This window comes from Propithecus coquereli, unplaced genomic scaffold, assembly GCF_000956105.1.
Source record: "Propithecus coquereli isolate 6110/MARCELLA unplaced genomic scaffold, Pcoq_1.0 Scaffold100, whole genome shotgun sequence".
Taxonomy (NCBI): domain Eukaryota; kingdom Metazoa; phylum Chordata; class Mammalia; order Primates; family Indriidae; genus Propithecus; species Propithecus coquereli.
The window spans coordinates 3,861,140-3,884,895 of record NW_012133859.1 but is presented as its reverse complement, the minus strand read 5'-3'; the positions used below and the strand labels follow the sequence as shown (position 1 = coordinate 3,884,895).

At 42.4% G+C, this 23,756-nt stretch overlaps 1 protein-coding gene across 1 annotated transcript in view; it reads left to right on the top strand.

Moving 5' to 3' along the window:
- The window catches only part of MYO10 (myosin X), a 226,701-nt gene that overhangs the window by 77,322 nt on the left and 125,623 nt on the right, over positions 1-23,756 (top strand). Inside the window, exon 3 of the mRNA XM_012642778.1 lies at positions 21,128-21,286. Within this exon, the coding sequence (XP_012498232.1) occupies positions 21,128-21,286 (159 nt within the window). The remainder of the gene's footprint in view (positions 1-21,127; positions 21,287-23,756) is intronic.

The window sequence follows — 23,756 nt, the reverse complement described above, 5'->3', positions numbered from 1 at the left end:
TTGTCAAAGATCAGTTGGCTGTGTGTGGATGGTTTTATTAATATATCTGGGTTCTTTGTTCTGTTCAATTGGTCTATGTCTCTATTTTGTGCCAATATCATGCTGTTTTGGTTACTATAGCCTGGTAGTATAGTTTGAAGTCTGGTAATGTGATGCTTCCAGATTTGTTCTTTGCTTTGGCTATTAGGCTCTTTTCTGGTTCCAAATGAAGTGCAGAATTGTTTTCTAGATCTGTGAAGTATGACGTTGGTATTTTGATGAGATTGCATTGAATCTGTAAATCAATTTAGGTAGTCTGGACATTTTAAAAATGTTGATTCTACTGATCCATGAGCATGATCTGTTTTTCCATTTGTTAGTGTCTTCTGCGATTTCTTTCATGAGCGTTTTGTAGTTCTCTTTGTAGAGATCCTTCACTTCCTTGGTTAAGTATACTACTAGGTATTTTATTTTCTTTGTACCTGTTGTGAATGGTATTGAGTCTTTGGTTTAACTCTCAGTTTGAGTGTTATTGGTGTGTAGGAATGCTACTGATTTTTGTACATTGATTTTGTAACCTAAGACTTTGCTGAATTTACTTATCAATTCTGGGAGTCTCTTGGTGGAGTCTTTGGGGTTTTCTAGATATAAGATCATATCATCAGCAAAAAGCTATAGATTGACCTCCTCCTTCCCGATTTGGATACTCTTTCTTTCTTTCTCTTGCCTGATTGCTCTGGCTAGGATGTCCAGCACTACATTGAATAGAAGTGGTGACAGTGGGCACCCTTGTTTTGTTTCAGTTCTTAGTGGGAATGCTTTCAACTTTTCCCCATTTGTTATGATGGGGGTTTTAGATGGCTTTTATAATCTCGAGATATATTCCTTCTATGCCTAGTTTGTTGAGGGGTTTTATCATAAAAGTGTGTTGAATTTTGTTGAATGCTTTTTCTGCATCCATTGAGATGATCATATAGTCTTTGTTTTTGTTTCTGTTTATGTGGTGAATCGCATTTATTGCTTTATGTATGTTGAACTATCCTTGCATCCCTGGAATGAAGCCCACTTGCTCATGGTAGATTATTTTTTCTATGTGCTATTGTATTCAGTTTGCTAGTATTTTATTGAGGACTTTTTTATCTATATTCATAAGGGATATTGGTCTGTAATTTTCTTTTTTTGTTGTGTCCTTTCCTGGTTTTGGTATCAAGGTGATACTGGCTTCATAGAATGAGTTGGGGAGGAGTCCCTCCTTCTTGATGTTATGGAATAATTTCTTCATTGTGTGGGTACCAGCTTTTCTTTGTAGGTCTGTTAGAATTTGGCTATGAATTCATCTGGTTTGGGGCTTTTTGTTGTTGTTGTTGGAAAATTTTTTTATTACTGCTTCAATCTTGTTGTTTGTTATTGGTCTGTACAGGAATTCTGTTTCTTCCTGATTGAATCTTGGAAGGTTGTGTGTTTCCAGATATTTGTCTTATGTGCATAGAGATTTTCATAATATTCAAAGACGATATTTTGTATTTTTGTGGTATTGTAATATCTCCTTTTTCATTTCTGATTGAGTTTATTTGGTCCTTTCTCTTCTATTCGTGGTTAATCTAGCAAGAGGTCTATTAATTTTATTCGTTTTTTCAAAGTTTTCAAAACTTTTCATTGATCTTTTGTATTTTTTTTGTTGTTGTTGTTTTCCATTTCATTCAGTTCTGCTCTGACCTTAGTTATTTCTTTTCTTCCGCTGGCTTTGTGTTTGTTTTGCTCTTCTTTTTCTAGTTCCTTGAGATATGTCATTAGATTGTTAATTTGTGATCTTTCTGTCTTTTTGATGTAGGCATTTAAGGCTATGAATTTTCCCCTAAGGACTGTGTTTGCTGAATCCCATAGATTTTGGTAGCTTATGTCCCCTTTGTCATTGAGTTGAGGAATCTTAATTTCTATCTTAATTTCATTATTGACCTAATAATCATTCAGCAGCAGGTTGTTTAATTTCCATGACTTTTGTGTAGAATTGAGTGTTTCTCTTGGAGTTGATTTCTAGTTTTATTCCACTGTGTTCTGAGAAGATACATGGTATGATTTCTGTTTTTTTGAATTTGTTGAGATGTGTTTTGTGGCCTAAAATATGATCAATCTTGGAGAATGTTCCCTGTACTGATGAGAAGAATGTATATTCAGTAGTTTCTGGGTAAAATGTTTTGTAAATGTCTGTTAAGCCCATTTGTTCTAGAGTCCTGTTTAAGTCTGGTGTTCATAGATGATCTATTTAGTTATGTCAGTGGGGTGTTGAAGTTCCCAGCAATTACAATGCTGCTGTTTATGTCTTTGCTTAGATCTAGTAGGGTTTGCTTTATGAATCTGGGCACTCCTGTGCTAGTTGCATAAATATTTAGGATTGTAATGTCTTCTTGTTGAATTGTTCCCTTTACCATCGTATAATGACCGTCTTTGCCTTTCTTTACTATTGTTGATTTGAAGTCAGTTTTATCTGATATGAGAATGGCTTCACCTGCTCTCTTTCGGTTTTTATTTGCATGGAATATTTTTTTTCATCTTTTCACACTGAGCTTGTATGTGTCCTTGTGGTTTACATGTGCCTCCTAGAGACAGCAGATAGTTGGGTTATGTTTTTTCATCCATTCAGCCAGCCTGTGTCTTTCGAGTGGCGCATTCAAACTGTTAATGTTAAGAGACAGAATTGATATGTGGGATGCTGTTCTGTTCATTGTGTCAGGTAGTACCTTATTGCTTTGTTTCCCTTCTTGTGCTGTTGTTTTATAAGAGTTGTGAGCTTTAGCTTTTTTTGGTGGTTCTACATTGGTGAGTATCTATTGTGCCGATGTGTGTAAAATACAGTCCCGAGTATTTCCTGCAGAGCAGATCTGGTCATGATAAATTCTCTCAGGGCTTGCTTATCTGGAAAAGATTTAATTTCTCCATCAATTGTGAAACTTAGTTTTGCAGGATACAAAATTCTAGGCTGACAGTTGTTCTGTTTAAGAAGATTGAAGATGGGACCCCACTCCCTGCTGGCTTGTAGGGTTTCTGCTGAGAAGTCTGCCATTAGCCTGATAGGTTTTCCTTCGTAGGTCAGTTGTTGCTTACGTGTAGCTCCTTGTATAATTTTCTCTTTCATTTTGACTTTGGCCAGGTTGATTACTGTGTGTCTTGGAGATGTCCTATTTGCTATGAATCTTCGCAGAGTTCGATGACCATCTTGTATCTGGATGTCTGTATCTCTGGCGATATAGGGGAAGTTTTCCTCAGTAATTCCCTCGAATAGATTTTCCATGCTTTTAGTTCTTTCTTCTTCTCCCTCAGGAATACCTATAATTCATATGTTAGTTCGGTTTGCATAGTCCCATGTCTCTCTGAGTGCTCTGCCTTTTGTGTTCTCTTCTCTGCCTCTTTAAATGACTGGGTTAGCTGAAGAGCCTCATCTTCAAGCTCTTAGAGTGTTTTTTCTCCTTGATTTATTCTGTTGCTGATGCTTTCTGCTGTGTTTTGATATTCTCTAAATGACTCTTTCATTTCTTTGAGTTCTATTACATCCTTCCTTATGTTGTCTAGTTCTTTAGTGACTTTTTCATTAATTTCCTAAAATATTTTTTTGGCTTCTTTCTGTTGATTTTCAATTTTCTCTTCAATTCCATTCATCGTATTTGCCATCCATGTTCTGAATTCTATTTCTATCATTTCAACAATTTCCTTATAGTTTGGGTTTGCCACTATGGCTCCATTGTGGTCCCTTGGGGTTGTTGATGTGTTTTGATTTTTCATGTTGCCAGGGTTCTTTTGCTGGTTTCTTCTCATCTGAAATCTTTTTTCTCCACTAAGGGCTAATAGGTTTGCAGGGCGCCTGTTCTTTGCTAGGAACTCTCCTGCTTAATTAGAAGAAGGGGAGGTTCCTAGATGGTGCTTTTTTTCCCCCGCTACTCTGGAATGTTGATGTGGCAAGGGAGAGGTGTGTGCACTAGAAGCCTGTAACGCAGCTGTTCTCATTTGATCTGTTCACCTGTGATTTCCTCTGTTCAAGCCTGTGCTGGATGCTGTTTGTGCTGGGTGTTTGGCTGTTCACCAGATAGTTGTAGGATGTTTGAGTTTGGAACTGGGCAAGACCCTCTTCACTGAGTTTGTTGTTGTGAGGACTACTCTGCCCGGGGTCTCCCTGCAGAGGTGACAGCAGCAGCTGGGCGAGGCTATCCAGGCAGTGGTTGTTAGTTCCCGGGCTGTGGGCATTTGCTCAAATCAGGTGCCAGTGTACTGGCAGCTCAAGGCTTAGCAGGGCAGGAGAGGGTCCCTGGCAGGTGTTGGACTTTGGAGCAGTTCTTGCGGGAGTGGTGTAGGATCTGGGGTGGGGTCTTGGGGCCCAGGTGCAGCATGGAATCTCGGGTGGTGTTCTGGTCCTGGCAGAAGCTCTGGAGACACAGAGGCAGAAGCCTGGGCTCTGTCATGTGAGCCTGAGAGCCCAGACTGGGGAGGAGCCAGAAGCAGTTCTTCTGGGCAGGGCCTCAGAGCCGGAAGCAGGGCCTAGAGGGCGGCAGCGGGGCTGATCTGGCCTAGAGGGTGGGGTCAGGCTGAGCAGGCAGCAGGCAATTGGGACCGGGAGGGTGGAGTCAGGGCCAAGAAGGTGGCAGGCTGTTCTGTAGGCTGGAGAACTGGGTGCCAAGTCACGTGGACAGGGGTCAGTTCCAGCTGCTCAGGGACCACAGAGTTCTCCCCGCACCCCCAGCGCCCACCGAAGCAGTTGCCAAAGACTCCCAGGCCAGAGTCCCATGTGCTCAGATCCCATTGCGCTGTTGGGGAGGGGCGCTTGGCTTCCAGTCACCAGGTGCAGCTTAGAGGAGGCTTCCGTCTGTCCGCTCCCTCCCCAGCCCGGTGGGGGCAATGTGAAGGCCGCAGCTGCAAAGCTGAGTCCCATGCTGACCTGGCGCCATGCACCCGAGAGCTCAGGATGGCTTTAGCTGCTGCCCGACCCCCACTGCACCTGTTGTCTGGAGCAATGACTCTGCACAGACTCCAGGCAGGTCCCCCACCTGTGGCAGTGGAGAGTGACCTCTCGCAACTTGGCCACAGTGCCTGCAGGCTGAGCGTGGTGCCCCGGCGCTCTATCCTGCTAATCTTCCCGCTAGTGCTTTGATATTATCAAACATAGTGCCCTGTCACCTGTTTTTTTTCCCCACACTGAGAGTCCCACGCAGCTTCTCTGTGGGTTCGCAGTGTTCCTTCCGAGAATAGCTGTCCGTAGGTAGGCACCTGCTTCCTATCTACTCCTCTTTCCTTGGGAGCTGCGGGTTCGTGGGCTGCTTCTAATCCACCATTTTTTCCCCTCCTGATGTCTCCTGATGGTGGCTTCAGGAAAAACTCTTCCAGTGGCAGCGGCTGGACGCCACGTCTACTCCCAGCAGCAAGCTCGGGGAAACGTTCCGGGGCGGAGAGAACGCTTGCAACTTGTTTGGCACGGGCTTCCTTTCCTGCTGTGGTCCCTTTTTGCCTTTTTGTCTCAACGGAGTAGCATTATGGAGAGAAAGAGTCAGAGTGCTGGGGTGATTTGAAAGAAGTCGTGTAGCAGTGCACGCTCACCTTACGTTCTGAACATCCGTCAGTCTCTGCTGCCTGCCTCTTGATGTCACGGGACCTTGCACGTGGAACAGAAAAGTGGTGGATGAACACTGAGGCTTCATGCCTGGGTGACACAGGACAACAATAACTTGCACTAATTGGCACTTGTATAGAATGCTGGCCTGAATTATCATGAAGCCTGAGGTTCGTAAGCAGTTTAACTCTGCAAAACACTTATAATATTATAACATGGACTATGAATTTGCAGGAGCTCTTGCAGATTGCTCTTGTTTTAGCCCAGTGAGACATTCGTGCTATCAAGAGTAGCGAGTATTCATCGAGCATTTACTCTGCAGCAGGGATTGTACGAAATGCTTTGCGTGACTTAGCTCACAACAGCCAAGAGGCAGGTCCTCGTATTTTCCACACTTTCTAGATGTGGCATGAGGCACAGAGCAGAGAGGCATCTTTCCTAAGGCCACACGACTTTGATATGAACTGATGTCTGAACCTGGTCAGTGGGATGCCAGAGACCCTTGTCCTAACTGTGATGGTGGGCACGTGCCACCTCCTACCTTTGAGGTTGACTCGTCACAGTTACTGTATATACTGTAGGTTAAGCAAATGATTTGCTAGTGACTTATCAAGACTTTGAAGTATGCTGCTTACATTGCAGGTAGCCTTGTGTACCTCTATCCACCTGATTTGGCCATACTAAAGACACTAAAGACACCCATGTTTGTTGAGCTGACAGCTTTTAGGCCAGGGCATTTGGAAATATGTGGGATTCAAAAATTGAGGCCAACAACATTTAGGTGCCAGGGCCTGGGTTCTGCACACAAGCAATCAAAAAGCCCCTTGCCCCCACTCTAGGAGTGCACTTGTGTTTCAGAACAGGTACTCAAGATGGAGGCTCCCTTGTTAGTGTTGTAGTTCTTTACTCAATTAGGTATAAAAGCAGAAGGGATTGGGTTTGAGGCAAGATGGTGGAGCATCAGTGGTTAAGAGAGAAGACCAGCAAGGGAACAAGCTGTGGGGGGAGGCCCCAAGTTAGAGGAGCAGAGTGGCAGTGACACTGCTTGTCCTGTTTGAGGTGAACTTGGGCGTTGTCCTGTCCTGTTCTTCTCAGCCCCAGTATGTCATCCTCTCTCACGTTCCTGGCCTTGGGTTGGGCTGTTCTTGATCAGCTGAGCTTCTAATTTTTACCAGGCAGATTCACTTGTCCAGCTCAAGCTGACCTTCCTCATTCTGGGAGTTCTGGTTTTACCTAATTTCTGCCCTGGTTCCTTCATGCCCCTTTGGCCTCTGCCTTTTTATCAGCAGAGTAGCGATCAGAATACTCCAGCTGGTGAGTTTCGGCACAGGCACAGAGATACTGCAGGTTTACAGACACACAAACTTTTTGGTCTCCCAGTGCAAAAAGGTTACATTTATACTATACTGTTGTCCATTAAGTATGAAATACCCTCATGTCTGAAGAACAATCTATATACCTTAATTTAAAAATACTTTATTGCTAAAAAAAAATGTTAAAGATCATCTGAGCCCTCAGTGAGTCATCATCTTTCTGCTGGGGGAGGGCCTTGCCTAGATGTTGATGGCTGCTGACCCATCTGGGTGGTGGTTGCTGAAAGTGGGGGTGGCTGTGACAATTTTTTAAACTAAGACTGACAACAATGAAGTTTGCTTATCGATTGACTCACGAGAAGTCTTTTATGAAAGGAAGAGTCAATGCAATGCTGTTTGATGCATTTTTTACCCACAGAAGAACTTCTTTCAAAATTGGAGACAGTCCTCTCAAACTTTGCCACCGCTTTATTAACTGTTTATGTAATATTCTCAATTCTTTGTTGTCATTTCAACAGTGTTCACAGCATCTTCACCAGGAGTAGATTCCATCTCAGAAACCACTTTCTTTGCTCATCCATAAGAAGCATCTCCTCATCCATTCAAATTTTATCAGGAGATTGCAGCAATTCAGTCCCATCTTTAGGCTCCAGTTCCAACCCTAGTTCTCTTGCTATTTCCAGTACATCTGGAGTTACTTCTGCTGAAATCCTGGACTCCTCAAAGTCATCCATGAAGGTTGGAATCGTCATCTTCCAAACTCCTTTTAATGTTGATATTTTGACCTCCTTTTATGAATCACGAATGTTCTTAATGGCATCTAGAATAGGAAATCCTTTCTGGAAGGTTTTCAATGTACTTTGCACAGATCCATCAGAGGAATCACTATCTATGGCACTAGTTATACCCTCGTGAAATGTATTTCTTAAATAATAAGATTTGAAAGTCGAAATTACTCCCTGATCCCTGGGCTGTAGAATGGACGTTGTGTTCGCAGACAAGAGAACAGCACGAATCTCCTTGTACATCTTCATCAGAGCTCTTGGGGAACCAGGTGCATTGTCAATGAGCAGTAACATTTTCTGAGCAGTAAGTCTCAATAGTGAGCTTAAAATATTCAGTAAACTGTGTTGTCATCTAGGTTTCGTTGCTCCATTTATAAAGCACAGGCAGAGTAGCTTTAGCATAATTCTCAAGGGCCCTAGGATTTTCTGAATGGCAAATGAGCATTTGCTTCAACTTAAAGTCACTAACTGCTCTAGACCCCAACAAGAGAGTCAACCTGTCCTTTGAAGCTTTGAAGCCAGACTTTGACTTCTCCCCCTCTCCAGCTATGAAAGTCCTAGATCTTCCTCGTAGTCTTTGACCCTGGAAAGTAAATGAAGGTGGGGTGGTGTTGATGAGTGAAGATGCAAACCATTGTAGGTGTCTTACAATGAAAATAGCAGTGGGGAGTTGAATGTGTAGCATTTTTGTCTTCAGCAGTTGGAGGAGGAGCTGCTGTCTGATGGGAATATCGACCATTCAGTAGCAAGTGAGAGAGTGCAAAAGTCCTTTTGTCCTAGTACTGTGTTTTGATTCTATGGCACTGTGACATGGAAATTTGAAGAGACACAATCTTACAAGTGTGCACCAGAAGGAAAGGGTCCTTAAACTCCCTTTGGGAGAGCTCCCTGTGGGATGGGAAGCTATGCAAAGAATGATGATATTGACGAAAACATGCCCCTGTTTATCTCTCCTAACCTTTGCTCCTAGGAGGTTTCAACTGGATTCCCATCAGTTTCTCTAACACTCAAGTACTTTGTCTCTTAGCTGTTTAGACCGAATTTCCGGTGCAGGGTGTGCAGGGCTTTTATATCTTTTGCATTTGTAGACATTTACAGAGAAATAGCAATTCCTTGTTGGCACTTTTGGGTGAAGAGGGGCACCATACAAGCTCATGTTGATCATGGTCCATGTCCTAGGAAAACTGTCTCAGTGCGTTTTTGTACTTTATTAAAAATATTAATGTCTTTTTAAAAGAGACTTTTACCCTCCTTACATAGTAACCTACTTTTTTTTTTCAGTCTTTCCTCTTTCCAGACTTCTTCTGCCTTTTCCTAATTCTTCCATTAATTATTCAAGTAGCATTTTCTTGATATTTCTGCAGCTGTCCTTGGCAGTGGGAATGGGGTTGGTGGACAAGGAAAGTGTGGGAGACAGTTATTTCGTGCTCCAAGCTGTTGTGCTTGTTATCTCTTAGCTAAATGTCTCCTAGTTTTTATACCATTAGTTTGAGCCAAGCTGACCTCTTGCCACTTTTGTATATATTTCACCAAACAGCCAAAAATGACTTTTGGTTTCAGTTTGGAATCCGGAATCATTCCGATTCTATTTTTGTTCACTGGATTAGTAAATACCGTGCATGTTATCTCTTCATTCTCACTTGACATTTGGAAATGGGTTCCTCTGCCATGGGCCGCCTGGGAAACACATAAGTGCTTAAAGCCAGGGTTCATACCTAGCTTGATTTTTGACTCTGGTTTAGAAGTCAGAGATAAATGGATGCATATTTGGTTTGAATATATCTTTTTCATGTCACACAAGGGCAGCCAAGGATTTACTGTCCTATTATTCAGTTTAAGACAATTTCAAGGCAGCCAGTAAATGAAAAATGTTCGATTTACAACTCAGCCTTTGGAGTTAAGTTTTAGATGATGCATCGAAGGTCCACGTTCTGTGGTCTCAGCACCGTAGATGGGCAGCTGATATTTATCCCTTTAGCAGACAATTATTAATATTAAGCAGCTACTGGCTTCAGGCATTTGAGGAGGGAGTGAGGACCCGGAGGGTTTCGTGAAACACGTCCTGGTCCTCACAGATTGGGCTGGGCCAGTACAAGGACGGCAAGCGAGAGACGTCCTCTGCCCCCTTGCCTGCCGTAGACACCAGGATTCAGTCGTGCCCTCCTGCCCCTCGGCCCAGGTGCGGCCCAAAATCCTCATCATGCTGCCCAGGAAATCAGCCATTTGGACACCTGAGCTGAAAGTTTTGCCTCCCCTGATTGATTTCAGGCAGAAGTAAGGAAGGCGAGATTACAATGTAGGGTGGTAAGTGGCCTGAGAGGCTTCTGTCCAAGGTGCTATGGGGAGAGGGGTGCTCTGCTCAGGCCAGGCATGGCGGGTAAGGCACAGAAAGGGGGGACCAGGAGGGCAAGGTCACCCCAGGAGAGTCTCTCCCAGCGGGGCTCTGAGTCAGCCTGGCCGGAGAGGCTGCAGGGCTGCCCAGAAAGGGCATTGTAGAGAAACCATGTCAGGGAATTGGTACTTTATTGTGCAAGTGATTTGGAACAAACTGTGTTAGAATTTCAATCTGGGTATGATCAGATTCCATCGCTAATGACAGTAACTCGAGTAACTGAAATATTTGAGTTGCTTACTCGGTACCACAAACTGTGCAAATTCTCACTACGAAGTGTGGGTATTTTGCTTATCCTTATAGATGATGACGCTGAGGATTGGAGAGCGGAGTAACTGGGGCAAGTTAAGATCGCTCAGCCGGTGAGGCACGGAGAGGAGTTCATGGCCATCAGAGCTCATGTTGTTTAAACTTGAACAGTTTCCCCATAAAGGGGAAGAGTTTCCAGTGGATCCTATTTTGGGAAATACCAGCTAAAGAGACCATTCTCATCTCTGGAAATACCTTCCCATTCTAAATTATCAGTGCCAAGAAAAATTGTCATTAAAACTAGTGCAATGTTTTTTTAAATGTCATTAACATTAAAAATTTTTTTAAAAAGCTGTCTTGGACTTGAATTTGAGAAACTTTGAATTCATTCCACAGGAAACTAGAAGCAGAGAAACGGATTTGGAGGTAGTTGTAGGGGTCCTGATGAAAAGTGTGGGGACCCGAGCTACGTCCGAGGCTGGAGGAAGAAAGGGGAGCAGATGGATTTTAGGTGGTGTCGGCTGTCCAGTCACCAGGCCAGGGAAAGCAGACGCGGTGGCTGGCGAAGGGGAAGGACTTTAGCTGGACCGTTTCTGGCTTGGGGAGCTCAGAGTGACGGTGTCAGTCCCTGAATTAGCCACAGGGTGAAGAGGAGGCGATGAGTTCTGTTTCTGTTTGTTCCTTTGTTTGTTTTGAGATGCTTGTGGAATTTTAAGGTTCAGTTTGGTTTCAAAGAATGATGGTATAGGAATTACGGGAGTTATAGAGGTTCTATTGCAGAGTTCAAGTTCATGCTATTATTGTCATGTTCTGTGAGGGGGTCTGGGCTTGTGACTGGGAAGAGAGGGGTCTGAAAGGGAAACTTAAAATTAGAACAGGGACCAGGACCTCAGGACGGGGATAAAGGAACCCCAGAAATGAGAACTCATCCACCAGTGGTTGAGGGGTAGAAGCCAAGAATCAGGGTTCCTGGGGTGATTCAGTCCTTTCCCTGCTTCTTGCTTAGTAGAATGTCTCTAGGCCGAAGCTTACTGTGTTGAAAACCAGTGGATGACAGGAGAAGCCCTGTTTTTCCTTCTAAGAGCTGTGACTCTTGGTCGTTTTGTTTTGTTTTTGTTGTTTTTTTGAAAGCTGTTCTACAATGCTTATTTCTTAAACATTTCTTATACTTACCCAGATATATTCATTGGTAATGATTTTGATTGGACCAATTTCCCTTTTTAAGCCCAGAAATGTTTAGAAACTTTAGAAAATAAGGAATGTGTCATAGAAAAATGTAAAATATTAATAACACCTACAAACTTGCAACCCATTATTGGATTTTGGTATGTTTTCTTCCAGTCTTTTGTTTATGTGTATTTCAAAACTTTTTTAAATTAAACTTTTTGTTTTGTAATAATTGTAGATTCACATGCCTTTGTAAGCAATCATACAGAAAGATTCCGTGTCTCCTTTACCCAGTTTCCCCCAGTGATACTATCTTGCAAAACTAGACCTCAATATCACAACCAGGATATTGACATTGACGCAGTGGAGATACAGAACGTCCCATCAGCAGAGGACCCTCCTGTGTCCCTGTAACAGCCACTTAACTCTCCTGCCCGAGCCCCTCTTTAATCTCCGGCAACCACCAGTCTCTTTTTCATTCTCTGTAATTTTGTCATTCCAAGAATATTGTATAAATGGAATCACGTAGAATGTCACTTTCTGGAACTGGCTTTTATAGCCTTTGACTATTACAAATAAAGCTGCTATGAACATTTCGTGTGCAAGTTTTTGTGTAACGTAAGTTTTCATTTATGCGGAATGAATGTCCAAGAGCACAACTGCTGGTGGTGTGTGTGTGTGTGAGTGTGTGTGTGTGTGTGTGTGTGTGTGTGTTTAAAAATATACCTAGGATTATACTATGTGTGTGCATAGTGTAATTTTATCATAAATTTATTTTAGTGTAGCTCCATAATGAAAAATCATTTTTATATACAGTGATGATTTTCTGCACACTAAATTCTTAAATGTGGAAAGATTGGCTTAAAGGATTTGAACATCTTTTTTTCCTGGATAGATTTGGCCCACTTAGTGGTATAAGTAACAAGAAAGCTTTTTTATACATCTTAGCAGAACTGGAACAACAAGGGTGATTTTCTTTGTGCAGTAGATGTTCCGCCAAAAATTGCATATAAAATTTTCTTTTGTGAATAAAAAAGTAGTTTAGCATTGAAGAGAAATCTGTACACACACCTCCTATAAAATTACAACTCCTGGCCCTGCATATAAATGTGAATTTGAGGTCTAGTTTTCCCTAGTATACAAATTTCCTAGTATATTCTTTAATATGTTTGCATACATGTGTTAATCAATCTTTCCAACTGTGCCAACTTGTATCAGCTGACTTTTTTCTCAAGTTTGCCAAGAATGGTCAGAGCCCGTGTATCACCAAGGTCTTTCTGGTCGGCGAGCAGTCGCCGTGCGAGCGAGCTCCTTGCATTTGGCCACCTGTTGTGTGGCGTGGCTCTGCACCTCCACCGGCAGATCTGTTGCTCCCACATCAGCTGCCTGGGTGTGCAGACTGCCCCGACTCCTAATCCTATCGGTCTGCCTGCCTGCAAACCCTGCAGTGTCATCAGAAAGGTTTGAGATCCTTGGTTAAGAATCACCGCTTAGTGACTGATCTGCCAGCAGCATTACGGTGTCACGTGTATCGTCACTGAGTGTATTATTTGTAGCAGGAAGAAACCCTCCATGTGGGGGACCACCATGTTTGTAGTGATTGCGTTTAGAAGGGGTTAAGAAAATGCCTTCCTGTGGAGTTTCTAGCAAGTGGGTTTCATTGAACTGCATTTTTCAGTGAGATTTATTCTTCATATCTTGCCTCTAGAAAAACAATCGCAGTGTTGTACTGATATTACAGTTGTCCATGACGATGGGTAGGTAGAGAAGATGTCCCCTCCTGTACTGCGTATGTGGGTTTTAGTTCCTTCAGGTCAGAGGCTGGGTGCCAGGGCAGGGCACGGGGTTCCTCACGCCCCTGCTGCAGCCACACTCAACTCCAGGACGCCCCGCGCCGCCTACTCACCTTTGCATCTGTTGCCCCCTTGGCCGTGGCCTGCCCCACGGGCTCGTCCCCAGCCTGCCCTGGGCACGTCTTCCCTTACAGCCCCTCCGCACGCTGTCAGGTTGGCCTGCTTGTCTTTCGGATCCTTTCGGGGACTGTGAACTCTCGGAAGGGAGGGGCCGTTTAATTCCTCTTCTCATTCTCAGGGTCCAGTTCACAGCCAGGCACAAATGACTGAAGGAACTTCAGAGAGAGTAAATAAATGAAAAATAATGGAATAACTTAGTGAGGTTAAGCCTAGTGCCCCGGAAAGGCGAGGCAGAATGGGCTTCCCCCTCCCCTCCCCTCCCCTCTCTCTCCATCAAAGGGCCATTGGCGTTCTTCCCTCTGACTCCATTCCCAGTGTCTCGACCCTGGGCGATCTCTTGCCCCTCATACTTGTGATTTCATCACACCATATTCTCCCTGTCAGTTCAGAAGAGGAACAACCCAAGAAAAGTGGAGGACTAACTGCATGGTAGCAGCAGCGGGCCAGGCTCTGGGTGAGGTCCGCTTCCTCCATCGACTCTAATCTTCATGGCATCTCCACCGTTGGAGAGAGTAACCCCTTTAGTGTACACATTTGCAAATCAACTCAGAGGCTGGGGAATGTGCCCAGGGGCTCGCAGCCAGTAAGTGGCAGAGCTGGAATTCAAAAGGCTGTCTTTGAACAGGTGTACTGATTCCACCACACATACTCTTCTGTGGCACCAAGGAATTGAATGCCACCTGTGCTGTGTGCTGTAGGGCAAGTTTCCTAACATCTCTGATCCTCTGTGATTCATCCTTAAAAAATGAGCAACATTTTCCTCCCCTTCTGAGGTTCAAATAAGGTTAACAAGCAATGTGCCTGATGCATGCAGCCAGCACTTAATAAGGTGCCCGTTCCCTCTGCCTGGCCCTCTTATTCTGTTTTGCTACCCAAATGATACACTGGGCGTTGAAAACCCGATGACAATGTAAATGACTTAGTCTCACATGCTAATTTGAGTCTTTGAAAAAGAAAATCACAATCTTTGTTTTATCTACATTTAATAGTTGGTTATCTAACAGACTTACCCCAGGGAGGTTAAAGTAACAGAATATTTATTTGTATAAAGATAATCTCAATCCCCTGTGCCACAGTAATTAGAATGCTAAATCTCTGACAACTTTGAGCTGAAAGCAAGGTGCTGTTGTGTTTTTTCCTTGCACACTGGGAGAGTAGACATGTGTAAGCTTGTTTGTGATGAGATTCCAAGGTAACTTTCCGGTGGACTTGACGTTTTCGTGCCCCAAATACTTTCTCAAGTCTCGTGAGGCAGCAGCAAAAACAGCAGGACAAGGCCGATTTTCAGTTAAGTGGGTCGTTGTCTTCTTAAGACTCTTCTTGGTTGCAAAGAAATGTAATAAACGTGAATTACTTAGTGCAAAGTAATGGTGGAGCTTGAGGGCGAAGCAGCAGCCTTGGAGAGCTTAGGGTCAGTGAAGCTTAACATAAGGAAGCTTATTTCTGTTTACACGATTGCTCATTTCAGCCACGTGTCAGGAGGCAGATGTCTTAACAATCTTTGTTATTGATTGCTATTTTAATTCATAAATGAACAAGCCTATAAATGAAAGAAAGAAAGAAAGGTAAGAGAGCCATCCCCAGAAACAATGTAGCATTCCAGGGAAAAATCTAAACTAGGCCAGCCAAGTTTGTGCAAAGGGATTAAGTAGGGGAAGAAAGTGTTAGTCAGTTAGTCTTTCATCCATTGCAGGGCAAGATTGTCATAAAAGTTGTAGACATGAATGTGCTCCTCTCCCTTTGCTCATTTCCTCCTTTTGCCCAGCAGATGTGGAGTGTTCTCTTCTGTAGAGAGCCTGGGCTCCTTCCTCCTGAAGACTCTTGATTATTTCCTTGTAGAATGTTCTGTGCTGTTCCTTGCAGTATGCCCCCCTGATAAGAATAGCTACCTTTTATCACGCTCTCATTGGATTCCAGTTGCTGACTTTTACCTACATTATTTTCTTTGTTTTCATAATAGTTCTGAGTTACCTGTGATCATTATCCTTATTTTAAATTTTTTTTTTTTTTTTTTGAGACAGAGTCTCACTGTGTTGCCCGGGCTAGAGTGCCGTGGCATCATCCTAGCTCACAGCAACCTCAAACTCCTGGGCTCAAGCGATCCTCCTGCCTCAGCCTCCCGAGTAGCTGGGACTACAGGCATGCGCCACCATGCCCAGCTAATTTTTTCTATATATTTTTAGTTGTCCGATTAATTTCTTTCTAATTTTAGTAGAGATGGGGTCTCGCTCTTGCTCAGGCTGGTTTCGAACTCCTGGGCTCAAACAATCCGCCCACCTCGGCCTCCCAGAGAGCTAGGATTACAGGCGTGAGCCACCACGCCCGGCCTATCCTTATTTTACAGATGGGGGAAATTGCAGGCCTGGGAAGTTAAGTGTCTTGTTCATTGTCCCTGAGTTATAGACAACATAGATCTGGAAGAAATGAGTCCAGCTAGGTATGATTCTAAGGCCATGTTTGGTTCTTACTCCTCTCTGCCTCTCCATATCATCTGCTAACCATTTCTTCAGCATGTAGTTAGTCTGTACAGTGGGCCAGGGCTGGGCATGGGAGGACAAGGTGGGCATGTGGTTCCTGCCCATGGAGTAGGGAGGTGTGAAATCAATTGAGAGGGTCACAGCCAGCATTTAGAAGACATGAAATAGAGTGGAAGATAGGGGGATGCATTGGACATTGGGAAAGTGTTAGGAAACTTTTATGAAACTATAGTGTTTCACAGCGAAAAACATATTTCTCACCCTGGGATATGGGTTTGAAAGATGCTTGACCTGAGGTTCCAGAGGGGGGATGCGATAGTTTTAAAACAAGATAATGGATAAGTGATTACAAGCTGTCATTAATAAGGAGGAGAGTGGCAGGGGCTCCTGGGAAAGACCACTCGTGTTTTCTGAGAGGATAACATTTGGGCTGAGACCTTGAAGAGTAGCAGGAAGACAGTGGCCCAGACACAGCAAAGGGTGCAAGGGCCTGGGCCAGGGCAGGAGCAAAGGCGTATTCTCAGAAGCAGAAATTGTAGGGACCATATTGCTCGAGCATAATGCAGTGCAATTGTAGTAGAAAATACTAACAAAAGTGTAAGTTCACCCCATTGTCTAGAAATCATCACCATCGTCATCACCCTTCTTAACCTGGATCAAGATCAAATAACAATCAAAAACTATATAATGTTGTCATGGTGATTTTTATTTTCCTCTATTTAGTGTTTTTATTTCTTTGATTGTTTTTAAAAGACATGCTTTTATGTTTTATATAAAGCTTTGCTTATAGGCACTGGCTCATTATTATCATTTTTTTTCTAATATCTACATAGACATCTGGCTGTTTGGCATGTCAGGGCATTCTCAACCTTGGCACCGTTGACATTTCGGGCTGGGTAGTACGTTGATGTTGATTTAGCACATTCCTGGCCTCTACCCACTTAATGCCAGTAGCACCCTCCTCTTCATCCCCAAGTTGTGACAACCAAAAATGTTTACAGACATTGCCAAATGACCCTTGAGGGGCCAAATTGAAAACCGTTGCTCTAGAAGAAATTCCAGGCTAAAAATGTGAGACGAAGGTGCCTTGATTGAGAACACTCTCCCATCTGTCGATCATGTTAGGATTTTTTTCATTTTTATTTCTGTAAGTTAGGTTTAAAGAAATCTGTATATTGCTCTATACTGACTCATAAGCATGGTGGTGGTTTCCTTGCAACATACGTACTATCCTAAGGTTAAAAATAAAAAGGGATTGGCTGGGCACAGTGGTTTACACCTATAATCCCAGCAGTTTGGGAGGCCAAGATGGGAGGATCACTTGAGGCCAGGAGTTTGAGACCAACCTGAGCAAGAGCAAGACCCCATGTCCACAAAAAATAGAAAAATTAGCCAGGCGGAGTAGTGCGCACCTGTGGTTCCAGCTACTTGGGAGGCTGAGGCAGGAAGATCACCTCTGCCCAGGAGTTCAGGCTGCAGTGAGCTGTGATCAGCCACTGCACTCCAGCCTGGGTGACAGAGTGAGACCCTGTCTGAAAAACAAATAAATAAAATTAAGCGGGGATGATGATGGCTTGGCTGTTTTTTTAATCTAATTAATTGACTCTATGTCTTTTCATTTTTCATACAGCAGTGGACCCCCGTGTTGGTCACGCCTCCTCTGATTGTTTTTCCCTGGTGTTGATTGTTTTCCTTTGTTCTGCCCCCTCCCCTGCCTTGCTAATCCATCCACCTTGTGACCAGTGGTTTGTATTTCTAGAACAGGAGCTATTTGTTATGAGGCCCCATTTTCTCTAAGTGGATTTCCTTCCTATTAATCTTCCATATTTTACTCATTTCTTAACTTTACCACCTTTCGCCTGGTGTATGCTCCATTGAAGTAACCCAGTTTTTTCCAAGTTCGGTTTTTAGAAAGACATCTTATTTCAGTATTGTGGCCCTTGCTTCTTCCAGGAAAAGTCCTGTAAAAAGAATTCTGTTCTTGAAACTTAGAATTTTTTCCCCTGCTGTTTGGGAATAATCTGTACAACAAATACCCTGTTAATTTTTGCACATAGAAATGACTTTTGATAGTTTAAGAGGCTCTCTTTAAAAATTCTTCAATAAGGTTGTGGGTCTTACTAATCCTTTGAAATCATTCCATATTAAATCAGGTGTTCATTCAACCAACAATGCATCGAGACACTAGAATGCAGGGGACTGGTTCTGTCCCTCACCTCCATAGGGTTTCTCCTTTGATGTCACCCTGTCAGTGAGGCTGTCCCCAAATACCTGGTATAAAACACCTCCCTCATTAGTCCTTAGTCACCCCTCACCCTCATTACATGTTCTCACAGAGGTTCATCCCCACCTGTGATACTATGTATTTATTTGTATATTTGCTTTTTACTTTCTGCCCCTGAATTGGAATGTAAGCTCTATCCCCAATGCCCAGAACACACCAGCATAATAAATATTTGCTTGATTGAGTGGATTTTCTAAATTTTTAAATTTATCAGACACTTACTTAGCACCTTCCGAATGCCAGACACTACTCTAAGATCTTCACAAATGAGAGCCCGTCACTACATGGATGGTTATCCTTGCCTTTCCTTCACAAATGCATTTTTCTTTGCTATTCCAGTTCTTTTCCTCAGAATAATCATTGTTTTGAGCGGCTGCAATCCTGTATCTATCTTGACATAACGTTTCTTTTTTCTGTTCGTAGCCTCCTGTTTTATTGGTGTAACTATTATCTCCCATCATGTTTCTGTGTCTCTGAGGTTACGAGAGGCAATGGTTCAAGTTCTCGTGGTATTTCCACTCTGGGAATGGGCACACGCCCACATTTTGTACACAATGTGCTCCTGAAAATAGGATGAAAGGAAGTCAAATGTACGAAGGTGGGGAACTCTATTTATAGCCATATTTTTCAGTGACTATGTGCCCAGCTCTGAGCTGTCGTCTTGGGTCTATGCATTGTTTTGCCATTCCAAGTGCATTAAAAAAGACGATGAAATGTTTACATATGACATAAATATTAAGTCATACACATATGTACCATGTATTAGTGTGTAAGTGATTATTTCCAGAAAGCAGAATCAATATAAGTACAGACAAATATTCTAAATCATTTCTGTCTTCAAATTCTGGATTTCTCAATGTACTCAGTGACTGACGGTGGTAGAAGTTGTTTGTTTTCACATTGGGCAGGACTTGAGCAGGTGATAGTTGTGCTGGCTTCAGTGCCCTGTCTTGCCTGGAAGAACATTTTGGAGGTGAGGTGAGTTGAGTTGTGTTGGCAGGAGCTTTGAGCCACAGGGTGAGACGAGAGCCTCCAGGTGCGTGCAGGAGTAGGGAGGCCCCACGGGCCCTTCGATACACTCATCAGCTGCCCGGGAGGTAGCCGGGCCAGGCATGATCTGCCTCTGGCCCACTGGCATCAGTCCTTTCTATGAAGACCCAAGTACCCTGCCCAGCTGTATTGCTTCTGAAACCTACCTGGATGGGCATCCCAGGAATGTGGCTAGCTGGGAAAGGGCAGAGGGTTTCAGTTCTTTGGCTTCTGGGAATTTGTAGGCTGCCTCAGGCTACTACTCTCCTAAGTTTCTGTTTCTTTAACTTTCTGTCTTTGTGTTTATGATGTAAAAGGAAAGGTCTGCATGTTTCTTCACTCTTGAATGTCCTGTGCCTTCTTCTTTAACACCTTGTTAATCTGGGGGTGAGGCACCCCCACCTGCATTCCTCTCAGCCCTGCTGGGCTCTTGCCCTCTCTGCCAGCAGGCAGGGCCACTGAGGTTGTCTCCTCTCCTGGAGAATGTCTGAGCCCAGGAAGCAGCTGGGGACAGTGGCTCTTCCACAGAAGAGATGGGCGGGTCCCTGCTCTGGCCTTGAACAGTTTCTCAGGGCTGGTTTTGACAACTTCTGTGGTTTATGTGGCAGAAATGCCACTACTAAAGTTTTATTTTTTCTCTAGAAAAATAAAACATGTCATTTGTCATGGCTTATAAAAACCTTGGGATTGGTACTTTTGCATTGCTTAGCTTGTCATTCTCCTTTGCAATAACATACCATTTGTTGCCATGTAGGCAGCTGGTCGATATTTAAAAATAGAATCCCCAGTCAAAAAGTGCTGCAGATAATGATTCCAGAAAGTTATCTTGTGTGCGCGTATGCACACGCGAGTGTGGGTATGTGTGAAGGTGGAGCGTTTTTCATATTATTTACATCCTTGCTTTTTTTTAACCTCTTAGCATTTTTATTTTACTTGAAGGATAATTATAATCCAGCTAGTTTGAAAACTACCAAATAGTAAGTAAGTAAACATGGAGTAGAACTCTATAATCAAATGATTCTGTCACTGCACAGTTTGTATGTAAAGCTTGGTCACCAGATGGAGCTTTACGTGATATGGTTAATCCTGTCCCAAATCACTGACAACAAAGGAGCGTACTAAATTCAGCGATCAATCCTACAGTATCGGAGTCACTGCACGTACATGCTGCAGCGTGTATGTAGCGCTCATTGGTGGTGTTCGGAATTTTTAGGAAGATAAGTTGTCAAGCAAACAAAGAAACCAATTTTATTTTAAATCCGAAAGAGGATTTGTTTTGCCTAAGGAGCACATGAATGCTGTGTGTCACAGTTGAGAGGGAATATTGTTCAAGAATATTTTCTAAACATTCCTGTGATGATGTCTTCCAGCCTTTGAACAGATATAGGGACTACTTATAAATATGAATGTATGTAATAAAGTACTTAGGACTTTTAAATTATTTAATATTTAAATTGTAGAACTTTGTCATGAAGCTTTGAAATTATCATATAATCCAATGTGAAACATTATGTAGGGAAACCAAATTACTTTCTAAAAACTTAACCAGTTCCTTAACTGTTAACGATTGATATCAATTGGAGAAATACGCAGAGAAGTGAACTAGAAGTGTATAATTTCTGTGATTCTTGAAGGATGGTTAGTATTTGAACTAATGTCTTTTAGGAACGTATCATTATTGTCAAAATAATTGCTTCCTTTAGAAATCTATAGGTGACATAAAGAAAATGAAAAAGTTCTTTGCAGTATATTTTGTATTGCCCAATTCAGCATCTTTTTGCTGAGATTGTATTGTCAGTTTACAAACAATAAATGTTTGTAAGATCTTCTATGAAAATCACTTACTGCTAATAACTAAATAAATTGAATTCATTTCTGTCCCTCAGGTATTCACTTACAAGCAGAGCACGATTACCCGCCAGAAGGTGACTGCCATGCACCCCGCGGATGAGGAGGGCGTGGACAACATGGCCTCCTTGACAGAGCTGCATGGCGGCTCCATCATGTATAACTTATTCCAGCGATATAAGAGGAATCAAATCTATGTAAGTTCCCTTTGTAACGCCGTTAAAAAAATCCCGGAAGTTTTGAGTGAATGCATATTTTTGGATTCAAAGAGTACTTCCTGCCTTTTGAGAACCTCAAGTTAATCTAAATAAAACTATGCATTCAACGGTTTTGCCAAATTAGAAACTTGGTTCAATAACTCATGTTTTCCTAGTGTTTATTGCCTAGATTTTATTACAGGGGATTTACTTTCTGTTAAGGGTCTTCTGCACCTCTAGGTAATTTGACCTTTCTTGTGAATACGCTCTGTCGTATTGCGTTTCTAAGTGTTCTGTGACGCAGAGAAGTCACGTGGAGTTGTTCGACTGCCTCGGTTAAGGGCCTGGGGAAAATGCTGACTTGCAGACACAAGTACCTGAGCTTGAGCTTTTTCTTTTTCTTGATTGTTCTCTTTTTACGGATTTTCACTTACTTTTCTGGCTCTGGAGCCCACCCGAGGAGATATTTGCATTCAAGGGAACCTATCTTTCTAAGTTATGGGGTTCCTGGTTTGCTAGGTGAATGGAGAACTAGCCATAAAAAGTAGTCATGCACGTTTTTCTCTCGACTTTTATGAAATGTGACTATACCTATATTATAAAGTCATAGTTAAAAATTACTTCTGTAATAACTCGTTTGACATTAAAGTACAGATATTACACTCTCTGTCAAGATGGATTGACCTGCACATTTTATCCCTTTTTCCATCTGCCTGTTTGCAAGTCTTTATAGTAAACTGGAGCAACTGCTTATACGTTTATCTTTCTTGTCAAGTTCAAACTCATAGTTTTCTTAAAAATCCAAAATTACAATACTTTCAAAACCTTCGAGCTTTTAGCGATTTTTATGCTTTAGGAGTTACATTTACATTTACCAATGTGTTTGTGATTACAATCAATAATAATATCAGCCTTGAAAGTGGATAGTAGGTGCTGAAACTCAGGGCATGCTTAGAGTTCAGGTGCCTCCAACTTACCTCCCCTGAGACTGGGAAGAAGAGTTAGGAAAAAAGAGGAATTAGATATTTGTGGGTTTGATGCTTAATTTTCCTCAGCTTAAAAAACAGAGTGTATTTGCCTTTTTTTTTGACATTGTGAAAATGTCATTTTTGCCAGATAATGCTTGCCAAATGTTTTCAAACAGCCCTGTCGAGAGAAATTCAATCGTGTTGTAGTCCTCTGACATGCTGAGCTTGCTTACCCGAAGTCTTTAGATTAAAATATTTTCCATATGTTCAGAAAAGGTAATGTTTATACATGTTTATGTAAAAGAGGCTCTGTATTCTGTGTTTTGCATGTGCTGGCAGAATGTGCATTATTTATTCCTCTGTTTCCATCTCAAAAATCTCCTTGTACGTGACCAGTGAACTAACCCTCTTCTTCCCATAGAACACCCACTACGCAGGTATCCGTGTTACCACTGCCCTGTGCCTGTGTTTTTATTATTAAGTATTTGACAGTGTCATGTAACTATTTGTTTACATAGCAATTTTCTTGCTAGCTTTGTCAAGGACTTATTTTGTCTTCTTCGAGCCAAGGACGCTGCCAGGCGCCTGGTAGTTACGCAATAAATATTTGTAAAATAAATGCCTTTCATATAACAGATAGTCTGGTGTAGTTGGTAATAAAATGTGAAGCTAGATTTTAAAAAGGTTTGTTGGTATTTGTCTCTTGTAGGTAAGTACAGGTTGAGTATCCCTAGGCCAAAAGTTCGAAATCTGAAATGCTCTAAAATCCAAAACAGTTTGAGCACAGACATGATGCTGAAAGGAAATGCTTGCTGGAGTATTTCAGGTTTTTGAATTTAGGATGCTCAACTGGTAAGTGTAATGGAAATATTCCAATATCTAAAAAAATTTGAAATCTGTAACACTTCTGGTCTCCAGCATTTTGGATAAGAAATACTCGATCTGTATTTCCAAACTCATACTCTTCTGTCTTTAAAGAAAAGACATAGGTCCTGTGTGTGTGTGTGTGTGTGTGTGTGTGTGTGTGAGAGAGAGAGAGAGACAGAGAGAGAGAGGGTCTCCCTATGTTGCGCAGGCTGGCCTCAAACTCATGGACTCAAGTGATCCTCCCACCTTAGCCTCCTGTGTGTTTGGGACTATCGGTGTGCACTGCCAGGCACAGCTAGACACAAGTTATTACACATTTTCAATAGTCAAGAAAAAGTAAGTCAATTAGAAGGAAAAAAACTACTCGATAGGTTTAAAAGACAGAGCCTTTTAAAAAGTTTTTGCTTTTCCTCTTTCCATGATAATGTTGTTAAACCTGATAGCTAAATTGCTTTATAAATACTGTGAATAGGATCTTGATCTCGAAGTGATAGTCTTTTTCCTCTCTTTTGAGGGAAAACCATAGGATTTTTGTGCATCCAATTTGCAGCTCAGTTTGGTTAATTATGCCCCTGTATGCCTTCCTTTTGAGACATGCATAATTGTATTATTATCTATAAAGGAGCCACCACAAT